Source organism: Eschrichtius robustus, chromosome 18 (assembly GCF_028021215.1).
Source record: "Eschrichtius robustus isolate mEscRob2 chromosome 18, mEscRob2.pri, whole genome shotgun sequence".
Taxonomy (NCBI): domain Eukaryota; kingdom Metazoa; phylum Chordata; class Mammalia; order Artiodactyla; family Eschrichtiidae; genus Eschrichtius; species Eschrichtius robustus.
In genome coordinates, this window is record NC_090841.1 from 71,355,783 (window position 1) to 71,369,003 (window position 13,221).

At 36.0% G+C, this 13,221-nt stretch overlaps 1 protein-coding gene across 5 annotated transcripts in view; it reads left to right on the plus strand.

Annotated features, from left to right (window-relative positions):
- Positions 1-13,221, plus strand: part of PCCA (propionyl-CoA carboxylase subunit alpha) — a 373,607-nt gene that overhangs the window by 189,293 nt on the left and 171,093 nt on the right. For all 5 annotated transcript variants that reach the window (XM_068526624.1, XM_068526626.1, XM_068526625.1 and 2 more), the window contains one exon: positions 7,238-7,348. In XM_068526624.1, coding sequence (XP_068382725.1) covers positions 7,238-7,348 — 111 coding nt within the window. The remainder of the gene's footprint in view (positions 1-7,237; positions 7,349-13,221) is intronic.

Genomic DNA, 13,221 nt, shown 5'->3' on the forward strand with positions numbered 1-13,221 from the left:
AATATAAATGCGTTGTACTCTTCAAAATGTCAAGGTCAAAAAACAAAAAAATGGATCAACTTATCTACATCAAAGGAAACTAAGGACACATGACAACTAAATGCAACGTGTGATCCTGGATTAGTTCCTGGACCAGAAAAAAAGTTTTCCTTTTGTAGTAAAGGTCATAAATAGGACAACTGGTGAAATTTGAATAAGGTCTGTAGACTAGATAATGATACTACTATCAGTGTTAATTTTTTGATCTGGTCATTGTACTGCGATTACAGAAGAGACTCAGCTTGGTTTTAGGAAATGTACACTGAAGTATTTAGAGGTAAAGTGCATCTTATCTGCAACTTACCCTCAAATATTTAAGAAAAAAAATTGTGTGTGTGTATACATAAAAAGAGAGACAAAGAGACAATGACAAAGCAAACAAATGTGGTCAGATATTAACATTTGGAGAATCTGGGTAAAGGACATACAGTAACTCTTTGTACTGTTTTTGTGAATTTTCTGTAATTCTGAAAATACTCCAAAATGAAAAGTTTTAAAAAATAAGTGAAGAGGAGCCACGTGCTTCCCTCCTCCCAAAGCTAACATTCAAGGAATAAAAACAGAGAAGCATTTGTGATTTGTACTTAAATATCATTCATCTGACTAATTCTAAAGGATAGAGGGGTTAAAAAGTTGTTTTATGAAGAACAGAAAGTGGACAGTTTACTGTTTAGTTTTATAACTGTTTAGTTGTTCAAATGATTTTTTCTTTTTTCCCGAGCTGATTGTGAGCTTTTGTTAAGATAAAGATTCTTTAGAGCAAAAATGTAATTTGGTTAAAGTTAATTTCTGAGTCCCCATGAAATACGCAGTGGCTTTTGGCCTCTGTTTGATCCTGGCAGTGTGTGCAGCTAATGTCTGGCCAGTGTTTTGGAACCAGCAGGTAGTCAGGAGAAAGCTGCTCCTAGGGGTCCTCTCTTCTGTGGCCTGGTCGTGATTTCCCATACAGATGGGACCTCGTGAACTTTGGCAGAGGTCATCCTCAATTCCCAGTCCAAATCTCAGAGTCATAATTTTTATGAGTATGTGATTAATAATATCGTAAAAGTTACAAACTAAGCCTGAGAGTACCTCTACTATCCGCTCATTGTTTGAACAAGATCAATTTATATAATAGCGTTGTCTTAACTGAAACATGGAAAGTAAACTAAATACAAAATGGTAACTTTCAGATATGTAGGATATCTTTTAACAGTTCAATGCTTTTTATCATTTATCTGATCTTTTGAGCTTTTAGATATAAAATAATTTTTGATTATTCCCTTATTTGGCTTTAGAATTAATTAATTTACAGTAGTTTTTGGAGCAGTCAGTTGAGGGATCTAGATTTTGGTTGTCTGCCATTAGCCATTGTTTTACCTTACGGTCCTTAGGAAAGAATAATAGATAATGACTAGTAATATATAACATTGCATAGTAATATGTAATATTTTACTCAGAGAACGTTAAAGGGAAAATGCTCTTGTGTATTAATTTTATTCCTGAAACACTATTTAGCAAGGTAAAAGTCTGTATTTTCATGCTGTATTTACTATTGAAGTAGAAAGATTTTTAAAAGTCCATGCTTCGTTTGTGTGCTGGAGCAGCTCTGTTCTTTGATGTCCAAAATGTAAATTAATATTTGCTTATGATTCTTTTGAGTTACATTTTCTAAAATCACCTCTTTTTCAACTTTGAATATGGAATTAAAGTAGAACATCATTTATCCTGTAAAACTGCATGCATTTAAATTTTTTGGATGTCATGGTCATGAATTGATCACTGGCATCAGAAAATAATCTTATTTTTGTTCAAATTATCATTAACTATTTCTGGAAGTTGTGTTGTATTTTACTGAAGACAGAGTCCGATGCCAACCATTCTGGCATTGGCCACACAGAGAGCAAGGCAATTTATACCAGCGTTAGGCTGTAACAGGAAAGCCAGTAGAGTTTAAATACAGAATATGGTGCATGTAAAGTGAACAGTATTATTTTTATTTAACTGGAGGAAGAAAGGACAGAAATCGTGAGGATTAGAGTGTCGTCTTTCTAAGTTATTTACTGTTTACGCAAAAAAGCTTATAAATTGAAACATTCTGAATCGTTAATTTGTACATAAGAACATTGTATTTTGGAAATAAAATTATAGCCGCACCTTGATCTTCTAACATTCATCCTGTCCAGTCCCTCCTTTAGGATCTTATGTTTTCCAAAACTTCAGTTATTATATGCAGATAATTCACACATTGCTGGATTTGTCTTGCACTTCTGTGTTTCACATTCTGTTCTGGACTCCTTCATGTGATTGCCCACCTCCGTGACCTCTATATTCTGATGTATACACATTCTAATCTGCGTGCTAGTCTGAACTCTGATCGTTTAGACATTATCAGTCTCATCTCACAGGCATCTCTAATTTAACTTGCAAAAGATGCATCAGGTTTTTTCCTTTCAACCTATTCCTTTTCTGTAAATACCATCTTCTATGATGTTGCGGAGCCAGAAGTTCGGGTGTTGGCCCTTGACTCACCTCCCCCATCCTTACGTCCACTGAATCACCAAGCCCTGTCTGCCTCCCAAATATCTTTCAACTCTGGCTGCTTTTCTCCTTCTGTGTTGTCCACTCCCTAGCTGTGGTCTGAGGCCTGACCGTTTTTCAACGTGTCTCCTGCAACTGTCAGCTTGCTTTTTCCCATCTTCGGTCTTGACTCTTCCCAATCCCTTTTGCAGTAGCAGCCAGAGATTCCTGGAGTGCGCAGATCTAGTCATGTCTACCCTATTTCAACCACTCTGGGTGCTCTCAAGGTAAAGTGAAATCTTTGCATGGCTGTCAGACCCTGAATGCCCCTGTTTGACTTTTCCGGTGCACCGTTCTCTTTGCTCATACGCTTTGGCCATGGTGTCCTTCTTTCAATCCTCTTCATAGAAATACCTGGTGGTATCCACTTACTTTTTACCACAGTGAAAGGTCTTAGATACTTTAAGTTCCTCCCTAATATTACCCATCTTTGTGTCCTTCTGCATCTTTCTCTGTTTTCTTTCCCAGCCAGGAAAGTTTGTGTAAGTCACAAATACTTTCCTCTTCTTGGAACACCACATCTGTCATTTACTATGCATATAAATCTCTCCGGCAAGTTGTAACTCTTTTCTTCTTCTAAAGTGGTTTAGTTTTGTCTGTTTGTAAAACATATGACAGAGGGATTCATCTCCCTTTTATAGCCTGAACTCTTTTCAAGGAATATTCTATTTAAATTCTTGCCTACCTAGTTTGTCTTTCTAAGCATCCTAACACTTTGCTTTTAATTAATTGCTCTTCATTTTTGTCTATCAAAATATCACCTATAATATAGGTAAATGTCAACTTTTTGCAATGATTTGTTAGATATATTGATGCAATCAGAAGTTTTTATACCTTTCAGTAATTCCTCATAGAAATGTACATAATTACAAAAGTCCTTCAAAACGTTAGTTATTGAATATGGGCCAAGTCGTTATCCACAACGCGAGGTTGGGATAACTATGCATTTCTCCTGGGCATGTGCTGGGAAAGATATTTATTAGATCATTGTCTAGGATAACTTCTCCCATGGAATATTTGTGTAGCTAAAGGAATAGCATTAAAATTTGAATTTTGGAACTTTCTCTAAATGTTTTGAAGTAGTTTGAATAGATTGAAAATTGGATTTTATAAAATTTTAGACACGTAATGTCTTCTGAGTCAGGAAGAGAGATGCTAAGAATTTTCCATATGGTTGCTGGTATGGTCTAGTACAAAGGGATGCATAGAAAAGTGCCTGGAAGGCTGTATTAAGTTGTTAACATTTGTTGGCTCAGAGATAGGAAGTCATATCAAAAAGTATGACCTTCTCCCCCATATGTACACATTAGGGTACAGGGTAACCTGCTGTAACAAAGATTCTTAAATCCAGTGGTATAAATAAGATAGAAATTTATTCACTTCTCCCTTAACAGTCTGGCTGGTCTGATGGGGCAAGTTAGTTTCCTGTGGTCATTTCAGGAGATACACACACATCTGTCTCTTCCCGCCTCTGCTCATCCGCACACTGACCCTGTTGCTCCTCTTCATCTGCATTGCCAAAGCTGAGTTCCTGCTATATCAGGAAGCCCTTAGGAAAAGGGAAGGAAAGGAAGTTCTGGCAGTTCTTTTTTTCATGTAAATGAGGCTGGAGTCGGATACATCACTTTAACTGTAGTCTCTTGTCTAGGAATTGGTTTGCCATGTCTAGCTATAAGATAGATGGGGAAATGGAGTCTGTGTCTGGGTGGTCTTTTGTTCAGCTAAGATTCTATTGTGGAAAAAATAAAAAGCAAATTTTAGAGGAAACCTGCAGTCTGTCACAATATACTTCTGTTTAAAAAAAATTTTTTTTTTTTTTACATATATTACTGTTGTAACTTATATTGTACTAAACATTAGATGAATGATTCAGTCTCTCTGGATCACAATTTTCTTATTTTTGTCTCCTTTTGCCTTGTAATATTCTATAACTGGTTACTGAAAGTTCTCCCAAAGCATGTACCATACTGTTTGCTTTTGTGTTCCTTCCCGTGACATCTAACTCCTGCATGAGTAGTAGGTGTGGAGAAAATGTTGAGAGAGAGAGAGATTAATCTGCTCAGAACATCAACGTTGTTAAAACTTCACAGCAGGTGTGGGCAAACTTTTGGTAAAGGGCCAGAGAATAAATATCTTAGACTTTGTGGGTCACATGGTCTCTGTTGCAACTACTGGGCTCTACTGTTTAGCATGAAGACAACCGTATATAAACACTGCTGGGTTTCAATAAAACCTTATTTACGATTTGACCCGCAAGCCATAGTTCGCTGATCCTTCCTTGCCTTATAGGATGGATACCCCCTCCAGATGGAAATAGCGATAAGCTTAAATTTGTGGAGCTGCATTCTTACAGAATATTAACTAGAAGTTAGGTAGGTAGGTCAGTGCTGAGGCTTAGGATGCTGTACAGCTTCTGTCTGATGTTTATTACATGTTGTCTTCTGCTCTATATTTATTCTCATATAAAAGGATAATAATAAGCACAGTAATAATAATGCACCTATTTGAGTGCCTGGCATTGTGTTAAACGTTATTTCATTTGTACCTCATGACAATCATACTAACTAGACTATTATTATCACCATTTCACAAATGAGGAAACTAAAACTTCGAGAGTTTAAATAGCTTACTCAAGGTGAGAGGTAGATCAGGTGCTTGAACCTGAGTGATTCTTTGCTTACTTTGTAATTATTCTTGTATAAGTGAGGATTCTATAAGACTTGAATCAGATCAAGAACAAGCAAGAACAGAATCAGGCTTTCCAGGTTTGTTACGAAGTATAGTGGTACAAATTAGAACTATGCAAGAGTGGGTTAAAGAATTGGAAGGAATTAGCAAACCTGTCTGTTTACTTCAACTTCAGCTCTCTTATGCTCCAGTCACCCTTTTAGTGGACACCTACTCTAATTCTTGCTTTCCCTGGTTTTGAGATGCCTCTTCGCTTTACCTTTTACTCCTATTTAATATCTTTGTAATCTACTCCCTTCATAAAGTCTTTCTGTATCACAGAATCCTCCTCATACCATTCATATCCCTCTTGTGGTAGTTACTTATCTAAACTTTACTTTGGAATAGTCATTGTGTACTAGGCTCAGTTTTTTCTACTTGATCACAGGCTTTTTTCTTCTTCTCGTCCTCTTTGTCCTCTCCCTTTCCCTCCTCCCCTCCCGTCCCACCGCCCCCGCCCCCCGCCCCAGCCCTCCTTCTCCTTCTGTACTTATTTTGAAGTATACTTGACATATAATAAACTTCTCATATTTAAAGTATTCAATTTGATGAGTTTTGACATATGTATGTATACACCTGTGAAACCATCACCACAATCAAAATACCATTTTTGTCATCTCCCAAAGTTTCCTCATGGCCTTTGCCTCTCCACCCTCTCTCCAACCCTGTCCTAATGCAACCACATGATCCGCTTTCTGTAGGTTGCATTCAGTATGCATTGTTTCTGGTCTTGCTTCTTTAATTCAGCATAATATTTTGAGATTCATCCTTGTTGTGTGTATTGGGGGACTCACTTCCTTTTATTGCTGAGTAGATTTCCATTATATGGACAAACCACATTTTGTTAATCCATTCACTGTTGATGGACATTTAGATTGTTTCCAGTTTTTGACTTTGCACATAAAGCTGTTAACCTGTGTGTGTAAGTGTTTGTATAGGCATATGCTTTTATTTTAACTTGGGTAAATACTTAGGAGTGAATTGTCTGAATCATATGGTGAGTATATGTTTAACTTTTAAAGAAACTGCCAGGCAGTCCAAAGTGGAAGTAAACTGTAAAACGTACCAATTTGTTCCCTGTCACCCACACAGGTGGTGACAGTTCCACTTGTTCCACATTCTCGCCGACACTTAGTATTAGCTGTCTTTTAACCTTTAACCACTTAAATTGGTGTTTGGGTATATCTCATTGTATTTCTTTGACAGTGATGTTGAACATCTTCTCCTGTGCTTACTGGCCATTTGTATATATTTTGTGAAATGTCTCCTTAGATCTTTTGCCTATCTTTTTTTACCTGGTTTGCTTGTCATCTTATTATTATATTGTTAGCATTCTTTATATATACCAGGTACAAGTTCTTTATTTGAGATATGTGTTGTGAATATTTTCTCTGTGGCTTGCCATTTCATTTTCTTTACTACATCCTTTGAAGAGCAGACTTTTAAATTTTGATGGAGTATAATTTGTTGATATTCTTTTCATGGTTCATGGGTTTTGTGTACTATCTAAGATTCTGTTCCCTACCTCAAGGTAACAGATTTTTCTCCTGATTTCCTTCTGTAAGTCTTATAGTTTTAGGTTTGTGACCCAATTTGAGTTAATTTTTATGTATGCTGTGAGTTAGGGTTGAGGTTCATTTTCTGTTTTTCCCAAATGTGTATCTAGTAGTTCTAACATTTATTGAAAAGACATTGATTTCCCCATTGAATTTCTTAAATTTGCATTCAGAGTTTTATTGCTACCTCAAGTTCAGACATTTTTTGTTGTCAGTTGAAATCAAGGAGGTAAGTAGTCTTGCATGGTTTTTTGCTAGGCCATAGGATACTGATGATAAATTTCTCCAGATAATAGGAATTAGATTTTTAACAGGCTCATTGTTTTTAATTCAGCCTGTTATCATTTTATTTTTAGGTGTTACACATAATATTGCATTACTTCGAGAGGTGATAATCAACTCACGCTTTGTAAAAGGAGACATCAACACTAAATTTCTTTCTGATGTGTATCCTGATGGCTTTAAAGGTTTGTATATATTGAAGTATTTTAGTGTATTGAAGTTATTATTTTTTATACTTTATTACAGTATATACTTTATTCTGAAATTAGGGCCTTGGGCCTATATTGTACTTGATTTATTGATATACTTAGAGTATCCTAGACTATAGACATTCATGATTTTGAGTATTCGTGAGTGACTCATGAATGTGTAATAATCTGTAATTTTGTTGAGTGAGAAATTCAGCTAGTATGTGGAATGTTGTGTTTCTGAAAGTCAATACAGGTTTGTATTCCTCGCTGATAGGAGTATATACAGGAACTCTTCTTTAATATTAAAACTGTATCTTTATGAAAATTAGCACAGAAAATTTCAGACTACTAGGTGCTATTCCTATTAATGAAAACGGGGATGTCTAAGAAGATGATGGCTTTATTCTGAAACACGAGTTTTGAATAAATTAGTGAGTGGACTATGAAACTTAGCACTGCAAAGTTATCAGTGAGTGTTTCCAGGTAGTAGAAAAATGGCTCATTAAGTGAGAGACAGAGAAAACCCTTGAGTGAGCATTGAAAACATGGTTAACGTGGTATTAAGACACTGACAGGACTTAACATGAGACTTACCAGAAATGTTACTCACGTGAAAGACTCTACCTATGTTTCTAATGAACTTGGGGACATATGAAGATTAAGTCTTCTCTCACAAATTTTAAGTGTTCTTTATATCCATTTAAAGTGTTTTAGTATATAAAATGACTCCTTCATTTTAGGTGCCGTATATAGATTCAGGTCAGCTTCATTGAATACATTTACAAAGCAACTTATTGCATCAGAATTTATAACACAGAGTTTTCATAAGAATAACTGGAGATTTCTGATTTGATTGTTCTTTCACAACTTTATTGTCACAGGGCTTTATCATTAGTACCAAGAAAAATAAAGAACGTGTTTTATTTTTATTTATAAACTTAAAACAGAGACTAATGAATCATCAGGTTCTTTTTCCTGAACTTTCGAATTTTTAAAAATATAAATTACAACCTTAACATGATAGCACTTTTGTTCTTGTGTGATTATTTCATTAATATCTGTTGGTTTCATGAAGCCAGGAACCACTTAATGTTATTGCTTTTTATTGTATCACTAGCAACTAAAACAGACATTAAATAAATATTTGTTGAATTAAGGAAAAGAATCTTTTTTTTTTTTGATTTAGATGATTCTTTTTTTTTTATCATGGCTTTACTGAGATACGAGTCACATACCATACAATTAAAAGTGTACAATTCAATGGTTTTTAGTAAGGGAAAAGAATCTTGTTCATAGTATGGGTGAGAAGGTATTACCTTGACTATTTTTACTTAACTGTACATGTGTCCAGATTACAAATTGGTTTTATTTTGATCCTAACATTTCGGCTTCTTGTCCTTTCCAAAGTTTTAATTAAAAGTTATTGTCAGTTGTGAAGTGGACTCAGATTTCCATGTGCTTTTGTGTCTGCCTGGCTTACATGAAACAGTAGGCGGAAGGAGACAACAGGTCAAAACTTAAGGGAACCTTTAGAACACACATATTGTATGTGTGCATGGGTATTTATATATACATACACACATTTATACATGTGTTTATACGTATTTGGTATTATATCCCATTACCATGGAAAAGAAAATGGAGCATTTAAAATTTCTAATTGGAGTTGGGTACTATGTGCTATACATTTAGCAGCAATTGAAAATGTTCCAAATTCTCAAGAGAACTCAGAAATTTTCTTAAAACCAAATATTGCAGTTTGCTGTAATAAACTTAATGTATTACATTTCTTTTTTGGCAGGCAATTATCAGCACAGACACCATAATTCTGTTTCTTATGCATAACAATTTTTAAATTGTTATAAGTTGTTAGAAGGCCTTTAGCAATTTTTAATCTCATCCTTCATTTTACATGTGAGGAGACCAAAGCCCAGAAAGACTGATAAGGCTAAGTGACCAGTAATATAATAAAGCCAGAAATTAAACTTAGTGTTTAACTTAGTGGTTTCAACACTCATTCAATTGTGCTAGGATTCAAATTCATAAACCACAGAAGTTTTCAGAGTATGCTGTATGTGTCATATTCTCTGTTCAATATGTACGATATAACAGTTTAAAAGTACACACCTATATTTGCCATTCTTAATGTCTACTGCTTATTTTATTCCTTCATATTATTTTCATGTCAGTTCTTTCTTCTCTGAATGGCTACTACCTCTTGTTCTTCTTCTTCAGATTACTGTATTTCTCCTTCCCGATTTTTCCCCAGAGCAGGTCTTAGATATATTAAACTGTATCATCTTTGATTGTTTGATATATGTGCCTGAAAGAGACAGCAGGAAGTGGCAACTGAAGTTAATCCAGGATCTTATCCATATGTTTGAGGCTGAGTCATTTTGCCCCTTTGGGATTACCCATCTGCTTCCCATCTGTCCAGCTATCCTAGACACTATTCATAGGCAAGTGCCTGTTTTTATGACTGCATTAAATTCTTTTATTATATATGTATATTATCCCAAGTTTATTTGTAGACTAGGACAGTGTTACTAAAGTCTCTTAGACTGAACTTTGAAATGATTGTGTCTAAAATTTAAAAATAGAATACACAAGAATTTGTTCTTCACGTCAACTTATTAGATGCTGATGTTGAAAAGGTATTTTCCTTTGATTCTGAAAAATAAATGGAAAATGGAGAAGTAGATATTTTGATTTTGAAATAAAGGGAAAATTGAAGAGGAAGATATTTTAAGAAGTATTTCAGTTAGCCTAGAATGGACGTTTTGGACTTACTTCTCTGCTGCCTTGTTACACTTGAACCACCAGCCCCATCAAAAGAAATCATTAGAATTATCTTTCTCTTCGTTGCAGAATGTTTAGACAACTTTGATTTAGCACAAGAAGTCTACTATTAATTACACTTCTCTTTATTTTTTCCCTTTGAATTTAGTCAAGTATTTCTGTACCTTTAAAAGTGGTAAATATGTGACTGAAGTGTTGCCTTTAAAAATTCAGTCATTAAAATCATTCAATAAATAATTTCTTCTCTAGAAGAAAATCAAAGAGAAATCATATATTTTCCCTGTCCTTAAAGTGGTTATATCATTAGGGAAATAAACATGTAAAGAACTAACTACACTACAGGACAGAATAAAAGAGGTGCTAAGGTGAAGAAGATATAAGCAAAGTGTCTTGGAGCGGAGAAAAAAGAAACTAGTTGCAATTTGGGGAATCAAGGATGGCTTCAAGGATGAGGTAGTGTAGACTATTGAAACACCTCTCCAAGGACTCTCTTCCGTAGGTGCAGGGGTTGTCATACTGCCTCAGGAGAGCCACTGTGTGTATCTCTTCCTAATCCATCTTCTTTGATGTGATGTTGGTGGTTTGAAATCAGCCTTGGAGAAAGTACTTACAGTAAGGAAATCGGCAAATGCTGCACACTACCGCACTTCTTCCTTCACACCCCAGTTGGTTATTAAACATTTACCAGCAAACCACTGCCTATACTTTGACCTGACTATTGGGAGCAAACAGAGTCATTTGCATACAAAGGAAGAAGATTACCTATCTAGGGAGGGAGACCTAGAAGAATCCCTGAAGACAGGAAGTACTCAGTTTTAGACCTGCAGGTATGGGAGGCAGATGACTGCACTGACTGAAAAATTGTGAGAACACTTAAGGGTATTAAATTAGAGGAGTACAAAAAACTGTGAGTTTTAGAAATGAAACATTTCAGCAAAGTGAAAGGACTGCTAAGAACAAAATTATAGTGACCCAAAAAAATACATGGAAGAAGTATCTCAAAATATGTAGCAGAAAGGTAGAGAGAATGAAATGTGCGAAATGATGAGAGATGTAGAGAGAAGTGCCAAGAGATTGTATGTGTAAATAATAAGAGTTTCATGAAATAAAATCGACAAGGAAAGGTTAATTTTAAAAGAAATAATAAGGGAGTTTTTTTTTTTTTTTTTTTTTTCACTGTTCTTAAGAAAGGCTTGAGATGTTATTGGAAAGACTCACTGAGTTTCAGACAGGATTAATGAAAAAGAGTAACTACTCTAGGCATATCAAGAACAAAAAACTTTTTACAGCTTCTAGAGAGAAAAACGTTATATGCAAAGAATGTAGAATGAAATCATCTTCAGGCTCTATAAACTGGAGATTAGAGAACCTTAAACTGAGTATCTGTTCCATAGGAAAGAACTTGTTCCAAGAGTACTGTACCCAACTAAGATATCCCTCATGTGTCAATGTGAAAAGAGAGATTTTAAAATAAAAGTTCAGAGATATACCATCACATATACCCATTTTGAGGAAATTACTGAAGAAAATACTTTAACCAATTTGTGGTTAAGATGATAGCTTAAATATACACCTTTTTCCTCATCCCAAAACCCCCTAAATTGAGTTTTTTAAAGACACAAGCCCACAAGGAAGAAAGAGAGATGATTTTAGAAAATGTAAAGCTGAAGGGTGATTCTTAACTGACTTAGCAACCTAAAAATGTGGAATCCTAAGCTGACAATATGAAAAACTGAGAAGTAGCTCTTTGTCACTGTGGAACCCTTCAGAAGTCTCAGTAATTATTAGTTAGTTCCAGTAACTTGGAAAACTCCCAAAGGAGGGAATATTGGTCTAAAATCTCTGGAAGATTTTCTCCATATCACCTCCTTCATTCTTCAAAGCAGGGTGACACTGTCTCCTCCACCCTGGCAAAAGCTTGGAGGTTCTTCCCTATAGAGAACAAAACAGTCTTTATACTGAGCGACACCAGGCAGAGTTGGCAGAGGATCAAGTGAATATGGACATAATGTGGTGACACTTTCTGCTCCCAGCCCTGTTCTCCACTTGGTTCCCAGAGTGCTGGCAGGCAGACACGCACAGGCACAATAGTAGAATATCTTTCTCTGAAAAATCTAAGCAGCCCTTAGATTACCCAAAGATTCCCCCAACAAAATGATCCCACCAGATTACTCTACCCATGAAGCCAACGGTCAGCAAAGCTGCATCCCAGAAAGAGAGAGCATGCACAGATCAGTATCAGGACACCTATCAAAAATGTTTCATACTACACTAGATTTAAAAGGAACCACCAAATGAGTATTAAAAATAGACAATAGGACTAAAACCACTTAGGAGAACACAGATCTGGCTTCTTAGAAACTGGGTCATGCAAATGAGGGTGGGTAATAGCATGAGGTTTACAGAGGCACATCACAGAGGTGCTGCCACAGGGGGTTGACCTCCAGTAACCATTGGAGTGGAGACCATAGACATCGTTTAGGGCTTTGGGCTTTGTTTGAAATTATCCCCCCGAAAGGTTAAGAAGGTGAGCGTTAATTGTGAGGAAGAAGTTTTTCTCCTTTCAGTTGCAAATATTTGCTGAACCCACTACATCAAAGGCAGTAGTCTAAGCTCTAGAGGTGAAATTATTTTTAAAAAGCCAAAGGCTTTCTAAAACCAAGAGCCGCACCTTTTTCCAGCCATGTCTTCACCAGAGATCCCCTGCTCCCTGACTCGCTGACATTGCAGAAGGGGTTTTAAGCTTTAATGCTCTCAAGGTCAAGAGGTGGGTTTGAGAAACCTTAGACCTTCACCTGTTGAAGACCTCAGCTGCGAGAGCGCTTTTGGCTGCATCTGTTGTATGTGCAAGGCTGGAGGTTCTCAACCTCTTCTGCCTCCTGCAGATGCCCAGAGTCATGCCTGTGAGTCTTCCCAACCAGGGTTGGCAGAGAGGTGAAAAACAGGTGTTGAATTGTACAGCTCTCTTAGTTTACATTCACATTTGACAAAAGGACAAGAAGAATTTAAATACACTCATTTAGGTCCCAAACTTCTAGATGCTTAGGATTTATCAGTCAGCAAAAGAA